This window comes from Martes martes (genome assembly GCF_963455335.1).
Source record: "Martes martes genome assembly, chromosome: 7".
In the NCBI taxonomy this organism is placed as follows: Eukaryota; Metazoa; Chordata; class Mammalia; order Carnivora; family Mustelidae; genus Martes; species Martes martes.
Genome location: NC_137894.1, coordinates 32,371,297 through 32,397,515, shown reverse-complemented (window position 1 = coordinate 32,397,515; position 26,219 = coordinate 32,371,297). Strand labels below are relative to the sequence as shown.

The 26,219-nt window shown below is 43.1% G+C and overlaps 1 protein-coding gene across 3 annotated transcripts in view; it reads right to left on the bottom strand.

Annotated features, from left to right (window-relative positions):
- ADPGK (ADP dependent glucokinase) overlaps positions 1 to 26,219 on the bottom strand; it is a 41,434-nt gene continuing 15,215 nt past the window's right edge. Inside the window, exons 4-7 of one of the 3 annotated variants that reach the window (XM_080808738.1) lie at positions 9,233 to 9,353; positions 4,611 to 4,807; positions 3,964 to 4,062; positions 1 to 1,584 (exon numbers count right to left, since the gene is read on the bottom strand). In XM_080808738.1, the coding sequence (XP_080664864.1) occupies positions 1,030 to 1,584; positions 3,964 to 4,062; positions 4,611 to 4,807; positions 9,233 to 9,353 (972 nt within the window). In that variant the 3' untranslated portion in view covers positions 1 to 1,029. The remainder of the gene's footprint in view (positions 1,585 to 3,963; positions 4,063 to 4,610; positions 4,808 to 9,232; positions 9,354 to 26,219) is intronic. The other 2 variants (XM_080808739.1, XM_080808740.1) reach the window with 2 other exon arrangements.

The following is a 26,219-nucleotide window of genomic DNA, read 5'->3' as shown; positions in this document are numbered from 1 at the left end:
AGGATTCCTGAAATGTAAATTGTTTTTAATATATTTAAAAGCACACAGAAGTCTCCTTGACTTATAAAAAAATAAATACATAACATGACAGATTTATTCATGATTCTGGGGCTCTGATGAGGTAAAACTTTTTAATGGATGTGGTGTGTCAATGTAACACAGACATGATCTGTTACACACACAGAAGCATATTCCAGTTGTAAAAGCAAATTCCTTCAAGGATCAGAATGAACAAAGATAAGTCTTCCACTGTGGAAAGTGTATCCAGAGCCAGGGGGGTTAGACTGGGCCCAGGCACGGTGGGCTCTAACCAGCCTACAACCCCGGGGGGCAGAAGGCAGAGCCTGGCTGTCCCCAAGGCCACCCCACAGGCGAGCCAGGCTTCTGAGCAAAGGCAGAAAATGAAGGCCTTCCTCAAAGGCGGCACGGAGCCTCGGCTGCGACTATGAAGCCACAGGGACAACTGTTCTGTCCTGACTTGGGGCTCTGTCTGCACTTTGAGAGCAGAAGACTAAGAAGGTGTGCTCATTAAATATTTTCGTTGTAACACTGAATGGAAATCGTGATGCTGCCCATGAGCATGGAGTGGAGAGAGAACACGAGACCCTCGTGCTGGGCTCCACAGGGGCTGGGAGCCCAGAAGAGCAAGTGCACGCTTCCGCCCTGGGCCCCCGGGGAAGTGCTTTCTTCAGCGGACACGCTCTCCAGAGCGGAGTATGGCCTGAAATACTTGACAACACTGCACAAAATGGGGACGTGACAATCAAGTTTTACCCCTGTAACACACAACATAAAAAACCCCCCAAATCCAGTCTCGTTAGTAGATAGCTAAATTCTGATTAAAACCTGAAATGTTTCTGGGTAATCGTCAACAGGCTGGAATGTATCTGATACAGTTGAATCTGTTGTTTCTTTGGCTATCTATCCTTCAATTAGATCTAGAAACTGTTTGGACACCCCTCCATCCTATGTTTCCTGTAATTTAAACTGGGTAGCTCTCCTTCGGAAAAATTACCCACAGCCACCTTCTTAGGAGCGAGGGCGGACTTCTGAGTAGAAGAGGCCTTCGGCGGAAATGGCATCTCCAAGGCCCACCGTTCGAATGGGATCTTTACACACCAGTACTGGTGTGAAGTGGAAGGATATGCCCTCCCTGTGCCACTCGGCTACTGGCTCGTTGGGGTTTATTACGATCCTCGAGCCTGCCTCTGAATGGGAGGTCATGAACTCACGGGGTGCCCGCAGGGACACTCGACTGGCATCGATGGTGTCTGTCGCACAGGCCTGTGTCCCAGCCACGCGAGCGCCCGCGGCCACAGCCGCCAGCTGATTGGCCCAGTGTCCGTCGACAGTCGCCAGGATGTGGTAGACTAGCGTGTGGAAATGGATCCTGGTGAGGTCCGAGGCTCTGCTTTTACTCCTCCCGTGTTCCTTCAAGATCCAAAAGAGGATGTCACTGACCATGCCCACGTCGGGGATGCCATTCCACGAAGAGAGAGAGGAGTGAGGGCCAGATGCCGCCTGGCTGAGAAACAGCAGCTCCTGTTCGTTCAGGCCAAGAGAAGTCACCGCAGGAAAGACCTGCTAACAGAAACACAGCGGAGGTCTCTTTCTGATGGACACCTCACTCCCAAGAGACCCAAGGACACAGCCAGTGACTACAGTGAGGGAAGGCAGGCAGAACGGTGTTGTTCTTCCTTGCCATGAGACTCCCTGCCCCAGAAGTGATGGTCACAGGTACTGCTTTGGCCATGACACCTCTAACCGTACCTTCATTATCCCTTGGGATAAATCCAGAAAGTGGCAGTGACACTGCTGTGGACTCGGTCTTCTGTTACATTCACTCTAAGGGCTGAGAGGCACCTACTTCCTATTTCTGTCCATGGCACCTCGCTTGAGACTTTGCACGCACAGCAGACCCTTGCCTACCAGTGGGACATGTTCCCGAACGCCGGCAGGCACCGGGCCAGTGGAATAGAGAAGGCCCTGGCAGCACACAGGCTCACGTGGTTCCATGTACACGCCAAGAAGCAGGGAGAAAGGTCTCCTGGTAGAGCTAAGATTTTAAGCAGGCGAGGGTTAGGGAAGGCTGTATTTACTGCTGATGGTGCGCATGGGGTCCTGCATACGAGCCGCTGAGCCGGTTTTAGTCTTAAGGGGGGCCGCTATGTCCATGACCTCCTGCTCTCTTACCTGGTGCTCCTCTCCTCGGAGCCAGAGCACCGCGCACACAGGGAAGGGAAGGGGTATGTGTGGGTGCATGTGGCTTTGCTAACGTAAGAGCTCTTCCACTTAGGGCATGTGCTGTGCCAGGCCCTGAGCGGGTGGCTTTTGTTCATTCAATTCTTACCATAACCCTCCCAGAGCAGGAGGAATCGCCTCCATTTACCAGCTATGGGGACCAAGGCTCAGAAAGGTTAAACAGATACACAGAAAATGAAGTAAACACAGCTTTTTTAAAAAGTGGAAAGGTAACCTTAAAGGGGAAATGCAAATTAAAACCTCTACTGAGAGAGACCAAGTGTGAACCCTGACATAAACGGCAGAGTGTGGGCGGTGACCACGTGTGTGAGGGAGGGGCAGGCGCGCAGGGCGGCGAACTGCGGGTGACACTGCCTGCGGCGGGGGAGGCGGTGGCTGTGCGTGGTGGCTATTTGGGAACTCACCACATGCTACTCACTTTTGCTACGAACTTGAAACTGCCCTAAAAGGTAAAGTCTATTAAAACAACCAAAAATTATTCTCAAATATTTTTCACCTGTCAGACTGGTCAAAGAATGCGTGTTTCTAATCACATCCTGGTGCCAAAGATACGAGGAAATGAGCACTTGTAAAGGGTTCTAGTGGAGGTGAATGGGGACAGCTCTTGCAGAGGGCATCCTGGCAGCATTAAACTTACAAAGGCCTTCTCGGCTGCCCCTGGCAGTTGTACTCCTACGAATTCATCGGACATAGGTACCTGCTCAGGGGATATGAAAGTCACGTACGAAGTTCTCTGTTGCACCACCTCCTGGGATAGCAAAGGTCAGAAACCAAGATGCCCACCAAGACAGTGCAGGGTGAATAACCCAGGGACCCCCATACTCCCTTTCATAACCTGGTTGTGAAATGGCAGGATGTTCCCCGGTGATGACGGAGAAAAACCCTCCAAATCCAATCAGTGAAAAAAAGCCAAGTGCAGAACAGTCTATATTCTGAACACTGTGCTACCTTTGGGGGTAAAAAGGAACCAAACATTAAGGCTACATTCCCATGTTTGCTTCTATCTGTACAGAGACTCTGGAGGCATAAGGATGAAACCAAGATTCCTAACAGTGCGTACAGGTGGTGGGAGACTTCACTGTGTATCTTAGTACTACTGGGGTTTGAACCATATGAATAACCTTTTAACCCATTAAAAAGGTTAAATAATAAAAAAATAAAAGGTTACATAACCGGTTGAAGTTCAGAAAGCTAGAGAATGGCAAAGCTGGTGCTCTAACCCCAGCTCCTGAAGCCTGTGCCCGGATGCACTGTACTCCCGGGTACTCCCGGGTCTGATCGCACCTGCCTTCAAGAGGCAGGAGGCGAACACCTTAGTGCCTGGTGGTGAGGAAGTGAAGCTCCCCCGAAGTTGCTCTCCCCTGAGCTTCTGTAACATCAACTGAAAGCAGCTGAGCTGGGCTTTCTGTTTTCTCCTTTGGGTTCTCCTACAAAAACCATTCACTCCAACTTCTCCATTCCAGGAGAAACAGGACCCACAGATCCATTGGTGATGCTGCCACATCTCCAACCTAGTAGGAGATCCTGGTCCACAACGGCTCTGGCTCCTCCTCTGGATCTCCGTGGAAGCAGGTCTGAGTGACAGAACATCCCTATCTCAGGGAGCCCCAAGAGCTGGCCCCACTGGATAAGGGCACTTCTCTGCAAGGCCCCTCGAGGGTGAGGGCCACAGACGGCCGCACACGCTGCCCCTGTGCTTACCTGATGCACGATGCTCCTCATGAGCTCCTTGTTGGTCATACTGGCCAGCTCGAGGTGGACAGGAATACCAGTAGGGATGTCAGAAATGGAGCTCACGACCTGCCAAGAGAAGAGCACAGTGGTGCCATCAGAAGCAGAACTCACCAAGAGGGAAGAAAGGGTCACGGCCTTTTTTGCATCATGATGAAAGCCTAAGCCCCGGGGGTCACCACGGCCTCCGGACGAGGGATGCTCTAGCTGACAGGGAGGAGCCGGGGTCACAAACTCCGGGAACCAAGAACCGCCCCTGTGCACTAAGGGAGCAGCCTATTCCCGGGGCCTACCCCGAGGAACCGCAACACAGCTGATGTGAGGAGATGACACACAGGACACAGAGGACGCAGACCACACACACCGTGGCTGGAGCCACACTCAGCGTAGCGCAGGGCACAGAGGCTCAGGCAAGAGGAGGTTCTGCCCTGTCCTACTCGAGCTGCCGCCACAGCCAAAGGAGCACTGGGAGGTGCCTCCCCGTGGCAGTGGCCGTGAATCATCCCGGGGGGCCAGGACCGAGGCCCAGGGAGCTCGAGCTGCAGAGGTCTAGAGCAGCGGGAACCTGAGGAAAAATGCTAGCCGAGATCTGGGAAATTCTGTGACAGTGCTATTACCTCCAAGAGCCTCTTCCTCTGGAGCTCCTTGCTTTGTCCCTCCATCATGTGCAATCCAGAGAGGACCACCAGGTCTGGCTGAAACTCCTCCAGGCTAGACACAAACACTTCCAGCATATTCATGGCCCCGTTGGAGAGGTCGTGGGAGAAGATGAATCGGTTGGCATGGGGAGCTTTTAACAGGCCCCACTCCTCCCCTAGAGAAGCCCAGTCAACACAATGGGAAGAAAAGGAAGAGGCTTTAAGTCTCCTAGCTGAGGGGGCTGGAGGGGGCCTCCCTGGAGCCCCGACCCTGGGCAGGCTGGCTTCCGGTTAACTGGAGCCTGGCTATGATGGCCTAGCCATGCATGGTGCTGCAGCCAAGAGGACCGTGCTCAGTTAAGAAACAAATGAATAGGATTGGACCCCAACCCAACCCAACAAAACAACAAACACAGCATGGGTGCGCTACGCCTTTTTCAGGGGGCTGCCAGTAAGTCCCAGGAAAGTTCTACTGCCCACTGAGCTCTCACACAGGATGCCTGGGTCCCTTCCCCGCTACAGAGCGGCAGCACAACCTCCAGATACCAGCACCCAGTGCGCACCGTGCACATGGGACACACGACCTTTCTCAAAGCACTTCCCACCTCACAGCTGGGCCCCATGGAGCCTGGAATTCCACAAGTCAAGCTGACCGCTGCCCCTCCTCCCCACTGCCCACTGATGGTTTCCTGGCACTTGATCCAGAAGGTAGCGTCTGGATGCTCTAGCCTCCTCTGAGCAAGCTGCTTTGGAATAATGCCTGCTCAAGACCAAGTTCAAGTGCTACCTCCTCCCTAAGTGACTGCTGACTGCTCCAACCCGAGGTGCACTTTCACTGCTTTGAACATCCATAGAGGCTTCCCTTCATATGATTTGGGGAATATCATTTTGCTTTGAACTACCTCTTCTACAGTTCTGAATGAGTACTCAAACTTAGACCATTACTTAACTTCCCACACATCTGTGCCCCATCTCCCCACACAGAATGCCAGCTCCTTGAAGGAAACACTGTATGTCTCGGATTCTCCAAGCACTTGTCCCCGGCCCTGCAGAGAGGGCCCACTCAGCATCTGCTCAATGGATCCAAGCCAAGGGAGGCTAGAGCCACTCGTGGGTGGGTCTTCTGGTGGGGAGAGCAGTTTGGGATCTGTGCCCACCACAGGAATGGCTCTCCCCACAGGCCCTGCATCAGAGTCAGAATCTCCTGGGGAGCTGAGTTTTAAATGTGCAGGTGGTGAGGCCCACCGCCAGAAATCCTGATGTGCACGTGCGTGGAGAACTACCCCGCAGACCCCACAGCGGCCAAACATTTGAGAGGTGTGCGCTATGGCGGGTGTCCTAAAGTAGGGCAAGTGACAGAGGCCTTCCCCGGGTTCACTTGGAGAAGCCTCACCACCCATTCTTCTGCCAAGACTCGGTAGCAATTCTTGAAACTCAGTCAGTGCAAGGGCCACCTAGACTCTGCACCTACTTCAGGCAATTCCCAAATGGCCCCCAGACAGCATGGGCCTTTTCTAGAGACTGAGGGGCAAGACTTAGGAGCTGGGTTTCCAGAGCTTTCCCTCCAAGTAAAGAATTCATCTCATTTACAAAATTAGAGTTCATACACTGAAAGCTCATTTTCCACTGGTTTCTATCATAGTTACTGGACACTCCTTCAGAAAATTTTTCCTTAAGGCAGACAAACCGCAGCAGAGGGTTTCCTCACACTGCAGGCTGATGTGCTGTCATCAGCAAACCGCTTCCTCCTTCCTACAACGGACCTCTCTGCACAGAAGCCTTGCCTCTCCAAGGGGAGTGTGCATACGTGTGCAGGGCTTACTCTGGAGCGAGGGTCAAGGCTGGCAGGGCCCAGCGTCCCTTTACTGTGAGTTCAGCTTTACTGAATCCATTCCTCTGAAAAACATTTTATATGTGGGTCATTCATATAAAAATCTTTTAAAGCAGAAAAAGACATTTCCTACTTACAACCCTCAACACAATGGTTATGTTAAAATGCCACAGCCCTTTAATTCCTGGTCCACGCCTTATCATTTGTCCATAGAAATCATCCAATAATGGTCCACAGAGCTGAGTGCAATACTCTGAACCCATTTTATCTCCAAACACCCAAAGCAAGGGCGGCCTCCCCTGCGAAGCCTCTCCTAATTTCATGGCCTCACCCCTGTGAAATTAGGTCACAGGACCTAATTTCACATTCCTAAATGTGAAATTAGAAATTTCACATTTCCTAACTCTGCCAACCCCACCAGACGCAGCTGCTTCCTTCCCTGGGCCACTGCTGGTGCCTCTTAAGGATGGGGCACATGCTTTTGTCATCGTCTGCTCAAGAGCCCATGCCCTGCAGTGAGCTGAGCACCGGGCCCACGCCTTCCGTCACCAGCTCATCCTGCCTCACACCGTCCCTGCATGCAGCATGTGAACGAATGAATGGGCAAAGGAACAAGCAAACGAGAGGAAAGACTGAGGACTTCGATGGCCTATGACAACAAAGAATATGGGTATGACTCCAAATTCAACATCTCCCCCACTGACGAGACTCTGCACAAGGGGAGAAATCCACATCAGAGTCCTCCCGAGGGCAGGACCTGGGACTGTCCCCTCTGGAGTGAGCTGCTGGGAAGCACTGCCTAATTCACCCAGGAGAGCCTCACGGCACTTGAAGTAAATGAATTTCCTCAGGGAAAAAGTGAGAGAAGCAAAATAAATAGGCCTCTGCAAGGCAAAGACGAGGAGGGAAGTGGAGAGCTGCTCCCTGACTGTTCCCACAGGACACAGGACTGACAGAGCGGCCTGAGAGGCAAACCGACTAGAATGTAGACAGGACGAGTCTGGAACCTCAAAGCCCCCTTGTTCTCACAGAGCTTGGAATGTGTTTCTCTGAGTGATCCCTTCTCTCAATTTACCGTTCTGCCCTTTGGCCACTATGTGTGACTCAGTAGGTCCCCAGCCCAAAGCCTGTTAACAAGCTTCTCTGAGGAAGTCTGGCAGGAGAAAAGGAGGAAATGATTGGTGACAAATCCTCTTTTTATTCATCTAAATTTGAGAGAAGCTGGGGATGGATTTCTGTGAAGACAAGTGATCCGAGGGCTTCTGCCACCAGACTAGGTTCTCTCCAGGGGTCAGTGAAAATGTAATTTCACATAAAGCTTAATGGGAGGCCCTGCTTTGTACTAACAAAATAAGGCACAGAAAAGAAAACCTAAAGTGTGGGGTTTATAAATCCAAGGATGGAGACGGTCTCCTTTCAAGATTAGCTGTGCTGTCTGCTTACCTCCACACGAGGCACAGCTGTCAAATCCAACAGCAAAATCTGGCTGAAGAGAGCAGTCTCTCCACCCTGCAGTCACCAGGGAAGATGACAGAAACCAGGAACCAGGAAGGTCCCCGGGTCAGGAGGGGAGCACCAGCAGGGTGCAAGGGAGAGGAATCTGGAACTGGCAGCAGCAGCACTTCCAAGGCACATCTTTAGCTCTTCCAGACCCTTCCTGTCAACAGTCGGGTTCATGCCTTCCACTGAAGGAGCGCACAGTACCTCTGGACCCTTGCCACAGTCTTCAGCAGTAAGAGCTATCATTCTGAGTTTCTGAGAAACTCCAGACTTGCACACAATGAAATGTGAACTGCCTACTGCAACGGTCTGTCTATAACGTTCAGACCTAGCCCTTCGCAACTCCCTGATCCAATAAACACCCCAAAGAGAACCAGAGACAAACAATTCTTTTTATGCACATGGAAAAAGGCGTAATTTTCAAGAAGCACTCTATTTCCTGTCTCACATGAATTACTCTAGCAGGTGAGCTTCTCTTAATCAGCTTGGAAGCAGCTCACTGAAGCCTATTAAAGCATTGCTTTAAGGGACCAATTAGTCTGTTTAGATGCTTGAGTCTTTGAGTTAATCATGTGTTAAGTCATACATTCAAGAGTCTGAATTCTAAGCGGAGGAAAGAGAACAGCAAATATGCAGAATTAAAGAGTTAAAATGTGTTCAGGTATTTAGGATTCTCTAAGAATCAGAACTGTAGTCTCTGTGACAACCTACTGGGAGTGACGCTGGGTGGGCTGGATTTGGACTCATGAGCGCTGGAACATTATATAATGGAAAATAATGTAAGTGTTGCTAAATACAAACACTTCACTTCCACACCCCAGGGAAAATAAAATCCTTCAAAGGAAGTTTGCCAGAGGCCTGGAATCAATCCCAAACGGCTTGGAACAGTTGGCCAGAAAAGCCTAGGGCAGAATCCAGCATAGTGCTGAACAGATGTTACTTGCCCTTCTCTTTCCTTAGTAATAAAGAAAAACTTCCTATATGTGTGTTTAACACATTCTCACTTTTATTCAAGATGCCGGTTTTCCTAGAGCCGAACTTCTCTTGGGTTTTGTCTGTAGATCTGGGAATTTTCTTCAATGTTACACTACTCTCTATTCTGAGACAATGGCCAGTTTCAGCTCAGCAGAACCAAGAGGTCAGGGAACTCGTAAGGCAAGAAAGGGTCCTGTCAACTTACAAAGATCAATTTCTAGCACAGTCACACCCCAATCTGACAACACACAGTCCCCTGTCCAGTCTTACACCATTATGTACTCATTTCTCTTACCTGCTTGATATTCTAAAATAAGGTGGAACTCATCCACTTCCTGCAATGACTCTGGTGGAACAAATACATTATCATCAAGAAGTTCATGCAGCTTTGGACCAACTGGACCGCAAAGAAGAACCTGGAGACAAGACACAGGAAATCTATCAGGAGACCTATCCCTGTTCCCACTGAATCTATACAGTGACCAAAAAGGTACATTCAGGACGCTTCTATTCATTTCAACCAAAAACTGGAATCCAAATCTTATTTTAAATGCTTTGGTTTGGAGGTATGTAGTAGAGGGGCTATTACTATTACTATCACATATATCCTTATGGAGGGAATGGCCACCAGACATGAGGGGCTGACAAGAGACCTGAGTCATACCTGTTAGACAGATACCTCCGTAGCTGTGGAATCTCATACACTCTGCAAGGGACTGAATATTTCTGTCCTCCCTAAAGTCCTATATTGAAGCCTAACTGCTGATGTGACACTATTTGGAGACAGGGCTTTCAGGAGGCAACTAAGGTCCAATGAGGTCATACAGGTGGGGTCCTAATCCAAGAGGATTGGTGGCCTCATAAGAAAAGGAAAAGTGAGAGCTAGATCTCTCTCTTTCCAACTTACCCACTGAAGAAAGGCCATGTGAGGACACACCAGAAGGTGGCTGCAAGCCAGGAAAGAAGCCCTCACCAGAAACTGGACCCTGCTGGAATCTTGATCTTGGACTTTCCAGCCTCAGAATTGTGACAAAATAAATTTCTGTTGTTGAAGCCACCCAGCCGATGGCATTTTGTTATTACGGCGAAGACACACCCCACTCCCCCTTTCTTTTCTTTACTCACTCATCCTATGTAGGCAAACAGAGATGGCAAGTTGCTCAGAGCTGCCTGATGAGGACAATTCTGTTTGAATCTTACAGAGTTTAGAAAAGAGCCTCGGGATCACAATATGGCCCCCAATCACAGGACCTAATTTGTGGGATCAGGCCCCTATTATACTTGGCTGTTATGTGAACAGGATAGCCTTCCAGAGATGGGAATTAAAGAGCATCTCAATTCAGCAAGTTGGGGGGGAGGTGCTCTGAAACTTTTCCTAAACCTTTTCAACTCCAACCTGGGCCTCTCCCTGGCTATTCCTTCTAGAAGTCATTTCACATCTACTGATGTTCCTCACAAGCTGCTGCTCCTGCCACACCAGCTCTGGACCCCACCCACTCACAGCCAGGCCAACCTGCTCAAAACCACCAAACAATGAGGCTTGGACAGGGATGTAAAGGAAAGTTCCCAGAGATGATCAACACGATTTCGGATTTAATGTGCCCCACCCAGAGAGAGGCTTCAAAAGGCATTTTACTTGATAATTAACTGCTTGCTTGTACAGCTGCCGCTTTACTTCTTTTGTCTAATTCCTGGTCAGCACTTCAGCCTTCAAGATGAGAGAACACAGGCCAGATTTTCCCTCCTTTCCCAAAACAACAACAAAAACAGACAAAATATATGAAACAATGGTTTTTACAACATTTGGATACAACAACAAAGGACAGTGATTCCTAACAGGAAAAAAACGAACTGAGTAAGACCTACAGATGCTGCATGAAATTACCTTAAAGGAGTTTCCAGATAGACAAAATCTGAAAGAGTTCATCATCAGTGGACTTGCACTGTAAGAAATGTTAAAGGAAATCCTTCAGGCAGAAGTCAAATGATACCAGATGGAAATAAAGATCTAAACAATGGAATGAGGAGCACCAGAAATGGTAACTCTGGATAAGTACCTAAGATCTTTTTCTTACTATTGAAATCTCTTTAAAAGATAATCAACTGTTCAAAGGGCAGTATTAACAACACAGGATGAGGTTTATAACATACACAGAAGTAAACCATATGACAACAACACTATAAAGACCAGAGAAGAGAAATGGAAGCACTTGTTTATTATAAAGTCCTCAGATTATACATGAAGTATGATGACATCACTGACCACAGATCGTGACGGCTAAAAACGTACACTATAAATCTTAAAGCAACCACTAAAATAACGAAGAATTATAGCTAATAAGCCAGAAGATAATATGAAAGTGTAGAAAATAATTCAAAAGAGTGCAGAAAAGGAAGAAAAAGGGAAGATAAAGAGGTGGGACAAACAGAAAACAAAGAGCAAGATGTCAGACTTAAACCCAATCTAATTTATTAACAAACACATTAAGTGTAAATTGCCTAAACAGCCCAATTAAAGGAGATTGTCAAAGTGGATTAAAAAGCAAGCCCCAAATATATGCCGCCTACAAGAAATATTTATTTATTAATTATGAAATCTAAGTCACCATTTTATTTACTTTGCAACAGACTAGTATTTTGTTTTTATCTGGACACATTACTACTGTCTTCTCATTTTAATTTGTTTTTAATTGATGTATAGTTGACACAAAATGTTACATTAGTTTCAAGTGTACAATATAGTGATGCAACCAATCTATATGTTATGCTATGCTCACCACAGGTGTAGCTACCATCTGTCACCAACACTATAACAATACCACTGTTACATAATAACACCAATCAATTGTTATATAACAATACCAACATTATAACAATACCATTGACTAGAATTCCCTATACTGTACCTTTCATCTCCATAGCTTTTTCATAGCATAACTGGAGGCCTATACCTCCCACTACCCTTCATCCATTTTGCTCATCCTCCCACTGCCCAAGAAATACACTTAAATGTAAAGACACCAATAGGTTAAAACACAAAAATGGAAAAAGTTAAGTCACACTAACGCTAATCAAAAGAAAGCTACAAAGGCAATTTTAATCAAAACAGATTTCAGAGCAAATACTCTGAAATGATTTTCCTTATCCCTGGCAACGATAGAGAAGTCAATTCATAAAGAAGATACAGCAATCAGAAATAGTTAGATATACACTTAATGACAGGGCTTAAAAATACACGAAGTACAAAGTTATAGAACTGTAAGGGAAGAAGATGAGAATGTTAACTATAGATGAGAATGTTAATACTTGCTTCTCAATAATTGATAAATCAAATAGACACAAAATCAGTAAGGATATAGACCTAACAATACTACCAACCAACTTGGCCTGACATTTCTATCCATCCAACAACAGAATATACTTCTCTTCTTCCTCTACCCCCCACCCCCATTCTCCCTGGCACACACGCTCTATCAAATAAACAAAATCTTAAAAAAGAAAGAAAAAAAAAAAGAACTTTACTAAGATACACCACATTCTAGGTCATAGAAAGTCTCAGTAAATTTAACAGATCAAGAGAAGTATATTCTCTGACCACAATGTAATTAAAATAGAAATCATTAGTAGAGGGTGCCTGGGTGGCTCAGCCAATTAAGCATCTGCCTTTGGCTCAGGTCATGATCACAGGGTTCTGGGATTCAGTCCCTCATCGGGCTCTCTGCTCTGCAGGCAGTCTGCTTTCCTCTGCCCCTTCTCCCACTCGTTCTCTCAATCTCTCTTTCAAATAAATAAATACAAATCTTTTTTAAAATAAAAAGAAAGAAATCATTAGTAGAAAGGTATCTGGAAGTATTTAGCTATCCCCAAGTACTTAGAAATGAGATCACACACTTATAAATAGTTCAAGAAATCATAGGGTTAAGAGAAAGTACTTTGAATTCAATGAAAACTACAATTATCAAAATCTGTGGGATGCAGCTAAAGAAGTACTTAAGGGTAAATTTATAGCACTAAACATCTATATCAGAAAATAGTCTCAAATCAGACCTCAGCTTCTACCTTAAACTAGAAAAAGAAGAGCAAATTAAACATGAACAAGACTAATGAAACACAAAAGAGAAAAACAATAGAGAAAAATCAATGAAACCTAATATTCATTATTTATTGCAAAGATCAGTAAAATTGATAAAACTCTAAGCAAACTGATAGAGAAAAAAAAAAATCACAAGGGAAACTGCAGAAAGATCCTGAGTTCGTCTCCTCCCACAGACACAATGAGCCTACAACAATACACAGAGCAACTCTCTCTGAGAACAACTGAAGATTAGCAAAACAATTCTTCCACATTAAAGACATAAAGAAAAAGACATACTGAGAAGGGCAGAAGGGACAGAGACACAGTTTGGCTGGGATCCAAACCCCTGGTGTCCTGACCCACAAGTGGGAGGCAGAGCACAGATGTGGAGGTCCTCCCTGAGGAGTGAGGGGTTCAAACCCTACACTGGGCACCCCCTGCCCTAGGATCTGCACTGGAAGGAGGAGCCTCTATAATGCCGGGCTCTGAAAATCAGGGGGGCTTAACTCTACAGGAACAACAGGGTTACAGTAGACTGATACTTTGCTACTGACTGGTGTACAAGGAATCTCACTCACGCCAAGACCCAGGGCAGGGCAGAAGTTTGAAAAGCACCTGGACCATGGAAGAGATCTGACTAATTTTAGGATTTGTGCTGGAGCGGAAGGGCTCTAGAGGAACTTTCTCTGTGAACAGAAGCATTAGCATGTACCATTTTTTGTCCTCCTTCAGCCTAGCTGGCCTGACACTAGGAACAAAAGTTCTAGCACTTTCTATCTACTTCACTACCACTGCTCACCCTGTTCCTGCCATCCCCTTGCAGACCTGCCCACCCTGGCAGGTACCCCCTCCAAAGTGGCTCCTGCCCCACCATACCTGGTGGGCAGCCTTATCTGGGATCTGTATCTCTCCAAAGCCACTCCTGCCCTGGGAAGGGGAGGCCAGCCCTAACCACCAGCGCCCCTGCACCAGCCACAGCCTCTGAGCTAGCCAGGCAAACCCCAACCACCAGCGTGCCTACAGCACTTGCAGCCCAGCTCAAGAGATGGGTATGTGCAGCCCACACAGGCAACACTCCAGAGTGACTCTGCTGGACTAGTGGTGACTTCACTTCTGGGCCCCAAAGGATACCTTCTACACAAGGCCACCACCTTCAAGACCAGAAGACGTGAATGAACTACAAAATACATAGGAACAAACAGAGAGACAGACAAAATGAGACAGAGAAATATGTTCAGAAGAAAGATCTCAGAAAAAAGAACTAAATAAAACAGAAAAAAGCAATCGACCTGATAGAGTTCAATGTAATTGATGGTTATAGAGACGTTCACTGAACTTGGGAGTGGACAAACTCAGTGTAACTTCAACAAAGAGACAGAAAATATAAAAAGAACTAATCAGAGCTGAGCAGTAACTGCAATGAAAAATACACCAGAGGAAATCAACAGCAGACTAGAGACTGCAGAGAATGGATCAGTGCTCTGGAAGGCAGGTAGTAGAAACCACCCAAGCTGAACAGCAAAAAGAAAGAATTAAAAAAAAAAAAATGAGGACACATTAAGGGACCTCTGGGACAATATCAAGGGACTTAATATCAGCATTATAGGGGTCTCAGAAGAAGAGACTAAGGGATAGAAAACTCACTTGAAGACCTAACAGCTGAAAACTTCTCTTCTCCAACCTGGGGGAGGAAACAGCCAGCCAGGTCCAGAAAGCACAGACAGCCCCAAGCAAGATGAAGCCAAGGAGTCCTCCAAGACACATAATAATTAAAATGTCAAAAATTCAAGAGAAAATCTTAAAAGCAACAGGAGAAAGGTAACTGGTTGCTTACAGGAAGACCTATAAGACTACTGGCTGATTTTTGAGCAGAAACTATGCAGGCCAGAAAGGAGTCCTACGACATATTCAAAGAGCTGAAAGAAAACCATCTACACCCAAAGATACTAAGGATACGGTACCCTGGAGAACTATTACTAGGATACCCTGCAGAACTGTCATTCAGAATTGAAGGAGCGATATTTCCCAAACAAAAGTTAAAAGGTATTCATTACCACTAAACTAATCTTATAAGAAATGTTGACTTTTTAAAGCAGATATGAAGAGGCCAAAACTAGAAGAAAAGTATGAAAGGAAAAAATCTCACTGGTAAAGGAGGGAGACAAACCATAAGAGACTCTTAATCTCAGGAAACAAACTAAGGGCTGTTCAGGGGTTGGGGGGGTCAGGAGAGGGTGGTAGGGTTATGGACATTAGGGAGGGTATGTGCTATGGTGAGTGCTGTGAATTGTGTAAGCCTCATGATTCACAGACCTGTACCCCTGGGGCAAATAATACATTATATGTTAATAAAAATTTTTTTTAAAAAGTTAAAAAAAGCAAACATATAGTGAAGGTAGTAGATCAGTCACTTATAAAGTTAGTGTGAAGGTTAAAAGATGATAAGAGTAAAATCAGGGGCGCCTGGGTGGCTCAGTGGGTTAAAGCCTCTGCCTTCAGCTCAGGTAATGATCTCGGGGTCCTGGGATTGAGCCCCACATCGGGCTCTCTGCTCAGCAGGGAGCCTGCTTCCCCACCCCACCCCTGCCTGCCTCTCTGCTTACTTGTGATCTCTCTGTCAAAGAAATAAATAAAATATTAAAAAAAAAAAGAGTAAAATCAACTAAATCTATAATAAGTAGTTAAGAGACAAACAGAATTTTTTAAAAATGTAAAATATGATTCCAAATACATAAAACATGGGGTGGGGCGGGGAGTAAAATGTAGTGCTTTTAAAATGTGTCCAACCATCAACTTAAAATAGAATGCTATACATATGGGATGTTATATACAAACCTCACGGTAACCACAAAACAAAAACCTACAAGAGATACCCACACACAAAAAATAAAGGAATCCAAGTGCAACACTAAAGAAAGCCATCAAGTCACAAGGGAAGAGAGCAAAAGAACAGAGAGTAACTACAAAAACAACCAGAAAACAAGAACAAAATGGCAATAAGTACATACCTATCAATAATTACTTCAAATGTAAATGCACTAAATGCTCCAATAAAAAGACACAGGGTGCCTGGATGAAAACACCAGAACCATCAATATACTGCCTACAAGAGACCCACTTCAGACCTAAAGATAAACACAAACTGAAAGTGAAGGGAAGAAAAAAGATTTCCATGCAAAGGGAAATAAAAAAACTGGAGTAGCAATACTAAATGAGACAAAACAGATTTTTAAACAAAGACTATCACAAGACAAAGGGCATTACATAATGATAAAGGGGCCAGTCTCACAAGAGGATGTAACAGTTGTAAATATCTATGCATCCAACATAGGAAACCTATATATGTAGATATATAAAGCAAATATTAACAGACATAAAGGGAGAAATTGATAGTAATACAATAACAGTAGGGGATTTTAACACCCCATTTACATCAACAGATAGACCATCTAGACCAAAAGTCAATAAGGAAAGTGGTTTTGAATGACAAATTAGACCAGGTGGACTTAACAGATATATACAGAACATTCCACCTAAAAATAGCAGAATACACATTCTTTTCACGTGCATATGGAACATTCTTCAGGCTAATTAATGTTAGGCCACAAAACAAGTCTCAATATATTTAAGACCAAAATCATATCAAGCATCTTTTTAGACTATAATGGTATGGTAACTGGAAATCCATTCCAAGAAAAAAAAGTGGAAAAAAACTATGTAAAAGCCAAACAACATACTACTAAACAACCAATGGGTCAACAAAGAAATCAGGGGAAATTTAAAAAAATACCTTGAGGCGAATGAAAATGGAAACAGAGTATTTTTAAAATCTTTGGGGCACAGCAAAAGCAGTTCTAAGAAGGAAGTTTATAGCAATACAGCCTACATCAAAAAATAAGAAAAACTCAAACTTTTTTTTTTTTTAAAGATTTTATTTATTTGACAGAGAGAGAGGGAACACAAGCAGGGGGAATGGGAGAGGGAGAAGCAGAGTCCCCAGTGAGCTGGAAGCCTGATGCAGGGCTCGATCCCAGGACCTTGGGATCATGACCTGAGGTGAAGGCAGATGCTTAATGACTGAGCCACCCACTCGGCCCTCAAATGAACAATTGAATCTTGACCAAAAGAAACTAGAAAAAGGGTAACAATAAAAACCCAAAGCAGAAGGAAGAAAATGATACCAAAGAGCAGAGTAGAAATAAATGAAATAGAGACTAAAAGAATAGAAAAGATCAATGAAACTAAGGGTTAGTTCTCTGAAAACACAAAAGTGATAAACTTTTAGCCAGAGTCATCAAGAAAAAAAAGAGGGGACTGCTGACAAACTAGAAAAAATGGACAAATTCCTAGAAACCATATTCTAAGAGTGCAACAGGAAGAAATAGCCTAAACAGACCAATTATTAGTAATGAAATTAAATCAGTATCAAAAAACTTCCAACAAACAAAAGTCCAGGATCAGATGAAATCACAGATGAATTCTACCAAACATCTAAAAAACAGTTACAACCTCTTTCTTAAACTATTAAAAAAAGAGAGAAAGGAACATGTCCAAATTAATTCTATCAGGCCAACACTACCCTGAAACCAAAAACACTACAAAAACAGAAAATTACAGGCCAGTATCACTGATGAACACAGATGTAAAAATCCTCAACAAAATATTAACAAACTGCATTTCAAGTACATTAAAAAGATCATTCAGACTTAGCCTCAGCAATCAGACAACAAAAAGAAATAAAAGGCAACCAAATGGGCAAGGAAGAAGTCAAACTGTGGTTTGCTTGGGGAAGGTGGCAGGGGGATGGGCTAAATGGGTGACAAGTATTGGGAGGGCATTTGTGAGGAGCACTGGGTGTTGTATGGAAGTGATGACTCACAGAATTCTACTAGTGAAACTAGTATTACCCTATACGTTAACTAACTGGAATTTAAATAAAAACTTAAAAAGAAAAACAACTAAGAATGATGGATAAAGCAAAATGAAAAAAAGAAAACAACAACAATAAAAGTTCAAATGTGCATGTTCTGGCAAGATAGTTAGAAATCCTGACTCAAGAAAATAAAGCAAGAATCTAGATATTAGGGGGGAAAAAAAAGCTTTCACCACAACCAAGTGGGATTTATTCCAGGAATGCAAGAAGAGAGCTCAGGGCCCCACTCCTCAGTGCGCCCTCAGAGAAAAGCGCTCAGTCACTTCCATCTCTCTGGCCGCCAGCCGCACTCCCACTGTTCTAGTCACCAGTCTAATATATATATACATATATATATATATTTTAAGATTTTATTTATTTATTTGACAGAGATCACAAGTAGGCAGAGAGGCAGGCAGAGAGAGAGAGGGAAGCAGGCTCCCTGCTGAGCAGATAGCCCGATGTGGGACTCGATCCCAGAATCCTGAGATCATGACCCGAGCCGAAGGCAGCGGCTTAACCCACTGAGCCACCCAGGCGCCCTATATATTTTCTTTTAAAATATTTTTTCTGTATTCGTTTTAACTTTTTTTTTTTCTGAACTTCTTTTTATCCCCTTTCTCCCTCCCACGATTTGGGGTCTCTTCTGATTTGGTTAAAGCACATTTTCCTGGGGTCTTTGCCACCCTTTTAGTATTTTATTTGCTCCTTCATATATTCTTATCTGGACAAAATGACAAGGCAGAAAAACTCACCACAAAAAAAAAAAAAAAAGAACAAGAGGCAGTACTGAAGGCTAAGGACCTAATCAATATGGACACTGGTAATATGTCAGATCTAGAGTTCAGAATGACGATTCTCAAGGTTCTAGCCGGGCTCGAAAAAGGCATGGAAGATATTAGAGAAACCCTCTCCGGAGAGATAAAAGCCCTTTCTGGAGAAAAAAAAGAACTAAAATCTAACCAAGTTGAAATAAAAAAAGCTATTAATGAGGTGCAATCAAAAATGGAGGCTCTTACCGTTAGGATAAATGAGACAGAAGAAAGAATTAGTGATATAGAAGACCAAATGATAGAGAATAAAGAAGCTGAGCAAAAGAGACAAACAAATACTGGACCACAAGGAAAGAATTCGAGATATAAGTGACACCATAAGACGAAACAACATTAGAATAACTGGGATTCCAGAAGAAGAAGAAAGAGAGAGGGGAGCAGAAGGCATATTGGAGAGAATTATTGGAGAGAATTTCCCTAATATGGCAAAGGGAACAAGCATCAAAATCCAAGAGATACAGAGAACCCCCTCAAAATCAATAGGTCCACACCCCATCACCTAATAGTAAAATTTACAAGTCTTAGCGACAAAGAGAAAATCCTGAAAGCAGCCCGGGAAAAGAAGTCTGTAACATACAAGGGTAAAAACATTAGATTGGCAACGGACTTATCCACAGAGACCTGGCAGGCCAGAAAGAACTGGCATGATATATTCAGAGCACTAAAAGAGAAAAACATGCAGCCAAGGATACTATATCCAGCTAGGCTATCATTGAAAATAGAAGGAGAGATAAAAAGCTTCCAGGACAAACAAAAACTGAAAGAATTTGCAAACACCAAACCAGCTCTACAGGAAATATTGAAATGGGGCCTCTAAGGAAAGAGAGACCCTAAAAGTAGTAGATCAGAAAGGAACAGACAATATACAATAACAGTCACCTTACAGGCCATACAATGGCACTAAATTCATCTCTCTCAATAGTTACCCTGAATGTAAATGGGCTAAATGCCCCAATCAAAAGACACAGGGTATCAGAATGGATTAAAAAAACAAAACCCATCAATATGCTGCCTACAAGAAACTCATTTTAGATCCAAAGACACCTCCAAATTTAAAGTGAGGGGGTGGAAAACAATGTACAATGCTAATGGACATCAAAAGAAAGCTGGGGTGGCAATCCTTATATCAGATAAATTAGATTTTAAGCCAAAGACTATAAGAGATGAGGAAGGATACTATATCATACTCAAAGGGTCTGTCCAACAAGAAGATCTAACAATTTTAAATATCTAAGCCCCTAAAGTGGGAGCAGCCAACTATATAAACCAATTAATAACAAAATCAAAGAAACACATCGACAATAATACAATAATAGTAGAGGACTTTAACACTCCCCTCACTGAAATGGACAGATCATCCAAGCAAAAGATCAACAAGGAAATAAAGGCCTTAAATGACACACTGGACCAGTTGGACATCACAGATATATTCAGAACATTCCATCCCAAAGCAACAGAATACACATTCTTCTCTAGTGCACACGGAACATTCTCCAGAATAGATCACATCCTGGGTCATAAATCAGGTCTCAACTGGTATCAAAAGATTAGGATCGTTTCCTGCATATTTTCAGACCACAATGCTCTGAATCTAGAACTCAATCACAGGAGGAAATTTGGAAAGAACCCAAATACATGGAGACTAAACAGCAACCTTCTAAAGAATGAATGGGTCAACCAGGAAATTAAAGAAGAATTGAAAAAATTCACGGAAACAAATGATAATGAAAACACAATGGTTCAAAATCTGTGGGACACAGCAAAGGCAGTCCTGAGAGGAAAATATATAGCGATATAAGCCTTTCTCAAGAAACAAAAAAGGTCTCAAATACACAACCTAACCCTACAGCTAAAGGAGCTGGAGAAAGAACAACAAAGAACGCCTAAACCCAGCAGGAGAAGAGAAAAAATAAAGATCAGAGCAGAAATCAATGAAATAGAAACTAAAAAAACAACAGAACAAATCAATGAAACCAGGAACTGGTTCTTTGAAAGAATTAATAAGATTGATAAATCCCTGACCAGACTTATCAAAAAGAAAAGAGAAAGGACCCAAATAAATAAAATTATAAATGAAAGAGGAGAGATCAAAACCAACAGCAAAGAAATACAAAGAATTTTAAGAACATACTATGAGCAACTCTACACCAACAAATTCGACAATCTGGAAGAAATAGATACATTCCTAGAGACATATAAACTAACACAACTGAACCAGGAAGAAATAGATAACCTGAACAGACCCATAACCAGTAAGGAGATTGAAACAGTCATCAAAAATCTCCAAACAAACAAAAGCCCAGGGCCAGACGGCTTCCCAGGGGAATTCTACCAAACATTTAAATAAGAACTAATTCCTATTCTCCTGAAACTGTTCCAAAAAATAGAAATGGAAGGAAAACTTCCAAACTCATTTTATGAGGCCAGCATTACCTTGATCCCAAAACCAGACAAGGATCCCATCAAAAAAGAGAATTACAGACCAATATCCTTGATGAAAACAGATGGGAAAATTCTCACCAAAATACTAGCCAATAGGACCCAATAGTACATTAAAAGGATTATTCACCACGACCAAGTGGGATTTATTCCAGGTCTGCAAGGTTGGTTCAACATCCGCAAATCAATCAATGTGATACAATAGATTAATAAAAGAAAGAACAAGAACCATATGATACTCTCAATAGATGTTGAAAAAGCATTTGACAAAGTACAACATCCCTTCCTGATTAAAACTCTTCAAAGTGTAGGGATAGAGGGCACATACCTCAATATTATCAAAGCCATTTATGAAAAACCCGCTGCAGATATCATTCTCAATGGAGAAAAACTGAAAGCTTTTTCTAAGGTCAGGAACATGGCAGGGATGTCCGTTATCACCACTGCTATTCAACATAGTACTAGAAGTCTTAGCCTCAGCAATCAGACAACAAAAAGAAATTAAAGGCATCTAAATCGGCAAAGAAGAAGTCAAACTATCACTCTTTGCAGATGATATGATACTATATGTGGAAACCCAAAAGGCTCCACTCCAAAACTGGTAGAACTTGTACAGGAATTCAGTAAAGTGTCAGGATATAAAATCAATGTACAGAAATCAGTTGCATTTCTATACACCAACAACAAAACAGAAGAAAGAGAAATTAAGGAGTCAATCCCATTTACAATTGCACCCAAAACCGTAAGATACCATAAGATACCTAGGAATAAACCTAACCAAAGAGGCAAACAAAGAATCTATACTCAGAAAACTATAAAACTATGAAGTATAAAACTATATTTATATTTATATAAATATTTATAGTTTTATAAAACTATATAAAACTAAATAAAAAACTATATAAAACTATAAAACTATAAAGTACTCATGAAAGAAATTGAGGAAGACACAAAGAAATGGAAAATGTTCCATGCTCATGGATTGGAAGAACAAATACTCTGAAAATGTCTATGTTACCTAAAGCAATCTACACATTTAATGCAATTCCTATCAAAATCCCATCCATTTTTTTCAAAGAAATGGAACAAATAATCCTAAAATTTATATGGAATCAGAAAAGACCTCAAATAGTCAAAGGAATATTGAATAAGAAAGCCAAAGTTGATGGCATCACAATTCCAGCTCTATTACAAAGCTGTCATCATCAAGACAGTATGGTACTGGCACAAAAACAGACACATATATCAATGGAACAGAATAGAGCCCAGAAAAAGACCCTTAACTCTATGGTCAACTAATCTTCGACACAGCAGGAAGGAATGTCCAATGGAAAAAAGACAGCCTCTTCAACAAATGGTGCTGGGAAAATTGGACAGCCACATGCAGAAAAATGAAATTGGACCATTTCCTTATACCACACACGAAAATAGACTCAAAATGGATGAAGGACCTCAATGTGAGAAAGGAATCCATCAAAATCCTTGAGGAGAATGCAGGCAGCAACCTCTTTGACCTCAACTGCAGCAACTTCTTCCTAGGAACATCGCCAAAGGCAACAGAAGCAAGGGCAAAAATGAACTATTGGGACTTCATCAAGATCAAAAGTTTTTGCACAGCAAAGGAAACAGTCAACAAAACCAAAAGACAACTGACAGAATGGGAGAAAATATTTGCAAACGACATATCGGACAAAGGGCTAGTATCCAAAATCTATAAAGGGGTCAGCAAACTCAACACCCAAAGAACAAATAATTCAATCAAGAAATGGGCAAAGGACATGAACAGACATTTCTGCAAAGAAGACATCCAGATGGCCAATAGACACATGAAAAAATGCTCCACATCACTCAGCATCAGGGAAATACAAATCAAAACCACAATGAGATACCACCTCACATCAGTCAGAATGACTAAAATTAACAAGTGAGGAAATGACACATGCTGGCGAGGATGCGGAGAAAGGGGAACCCTCCTACACTGTTGATGGGAATGCAACTACTCTGGAAAACAGCGTGGAAGTTCCTCAAAAAGCTGAAAATAGAGCTACCCTATGACCCAGCAATTGCACTACTGGGTATATACCCTAAAGATACAAACATAGTGATCCGAAGGGGTACGTGCACCCGAATATTTAGAGCAGCAATGTCCACAATAGCCAAACCATGGAAAGAACCTAGATGTCCATCAACAGATGAATGGATAAAGAAGATGTGGTATATACATACAATGGAATACTATGCAGCCATCAAAAGAAATGAAATCTTGCCATTTGAGACGATGTGGATGGAACTAGAGGGTATCATGCTTAGTGAAATAAGTCAATTGGAGAAAGACAACTATCATATGATCTCCTTGATATGAGGAAGTGGAGATGCAACATGGGAGGTTAGGGGGGTAGGAGAAGAATAAATGAAACAAGATGGGATCGGGAGGGAGACAAACCATAAGAGACTCTGAATCTCACAAAACAAACTGAGGGTTGCTGGGGGGAGGGGGGTCAGGGGAGGGTGGTGGGGTTACCGACACTGGGGAGGGTATGTGCTATGGTGAGTGCTGTGAAGTGTGTAAACCTGGTGATTCACAGACCTGTACCCTGGGGATAAAAATACATTATATGTTTATAAAAAATTTTTAAAAATAAAAAAAAAAAGAATAAAATGTTAGGATACCTGGGTGGCTCAGCTGGTTAAGCCTCTGGCTTTGGCTCAGGTCCTGGGATTGAGCTGAGTCCTACATCAGGCTTCCTGCTCAGGGGGGAGCCTACTTCTCCCTCTGCCTGCTACTCCCCCTGCTTGTGCTCTTTCTCTCTCTCTCACAATAAATAGATAAATAAAATGTTAAAAAATGTTTAAAAAAAAGTTAAAAAAGAAAAAAGTGAATCATTAAAAAGAATAAAATGTCTAGGAATCAATTTAACCAAGGAGGTGAAGAACCTGTACTCTGAAAACCATAAGACAGTTGATGAAAGAAATCAAAGACGACACAAATAAATGCAAAGATATACCAAGCTCTCGGACTGCAAAAATTAATATCGTTAAAATGTCCATACTACCCAAAGCAATCTACAGATTCAGTGAGATCCCTACTGAAGTACCAATAACATGTTTTCACAGAACTAAGAACAAATAATACTATAATTTATATGGTATCAGAAAAGACCCTGAATAGCTAAAGCAATCTCAAGAAAGAATAACAAAGCTGGAGGCTCACACTACCAGATTTCAGGCTACATTACACAGTACTATAGTAATTGAAACAGTATGGTACTGGCATAAAAGATCAATGGAACAAAATAGAAAGCCCAGAAATAAACCCATGCTTATATGGCCAATCAATGACAAAGGAGGCAAGAATATACAATGGAGAAAAGACAGTTTCTTCAATAAATTAGTTGAGAGAACTGGACATCTACCTGCAAAAGAATGGAACTGGGCCACTTTCTTCCATCATATCCAAAAGGAAACTCAAAATGGGTTACATTTAAGTCTTCTAAATCTAAGTTCTGAAACCATAAAATTCCTAAAACAGACAATAAGTTCTTGGATATCAGTCTTAGCAGTATTTTTTTGATTTGCCTCCTCAGTCAAGGGCAACAAAAGCAAAAATAAACAAGTGGGACTACATGAATCGAAAAAGTTTTGCATTGGGGCGCCTGGGTGGCTCAGTAGGTTAAAGCCTCTGCCTTCGGCTCAGGTCATGATCTCAGGGTCCTGGGATGGAGCCTCACATAGGACTCTCTGCTCAGCGGGAAGCCTGCCCCCGCACCCCCCCCCCCCCCGCCTACTTGTGATCTCTGTCAAATAAATAAATTTTTTTAAAAACCTTTAAAAAGTTGAGAGAGCCAAGTATCATATGGTTTCACTTATTTGTGGAGCATAACAAATAACATGGAGGACAAGGGGAGATGGAGAGGAGAAGGGAGTTGAGGGAAATTGGAAGGGGAGGTGAACCATGAGAGACTGTGGACTCTGAAAAACAACCTGAGGGTTTTGAAGAGGCAGGGGGTGGGAGGTTGGGGGAACCAGGTGGTGGGTATTAGGGAGGGCACGGATTTCATGGAGCACTGGGTGTGGTGAAAAAACAATGAATACGGGGCGCCTGGGTGGCTCAGTGGGTTAAAGCCTCTGCCTTCGGCTCCGGTCATGATCCCAGGGTCCTGGGATCGAGCCCCGCGTCGGGCTCTCTGCCCAGCAGAGAGCCTGCTTCCTCCTCTCTCTCTCTGCCTGCCTCTCTGCCTACTTGTAATCTCTGCCTGTCAAATAAATAAAATCTTTAAAAAAAACAAAAAAAAACAATGAATACTGTTACGTTGAAAAGAAATAAAAAATTTAAAAAAAAAAAGTTTTGCATAGCAAAAGAAAGCATCAACAGAATGAAAAGACAACCCAATGAATGGGAGGTATCTCCAAATGAAGTATCTGAATCAAGGGTTAATAATGAAAATATGTGAGAAACTCATCTATCTTACACCAAAAAAAATCTGACTTTTAAAAAAATGGGTAGAGGACTGGAAGAGACATTTTTCCAAAGAAGACATACAGATGCCCAACAGACACACTGAAAGATGCTCAACATCACTCATCATCAGGGAAATGCAACACCAATCAAAACCACAATGAGAGATAACCTCATGCCTTTCAGAATGGCCAGTATCAAAAAGATAAACAACAGATGTTGAGGATAAAGGAACCACTGTGCACCACTGACAGGAATGTAACAGTCTGGTGCAACCACTCTGGCAAACAGTACAGAGATTCTTCAAAAAATTAAAAATACAAATACTGTATGATCTAGCACATCTACTCCTGGGTATTTACCAAAGAAAATGAAAACACTAATTCTAAAAGACATAGTTATGGGATGCCTGGGTTGGCTCAGTTGGTTAAGTATCCAACTCTTGATTTCAGTTCAGGTCTTGATCTCAGGGTCATGAGTTCAAGCCCTGTGTTGGGCTCCGTGCTAGGAATGGAGGAGCCTACTTAAAAAACAAACAAACCAACCTACCCCTATGTTCACTGCAGC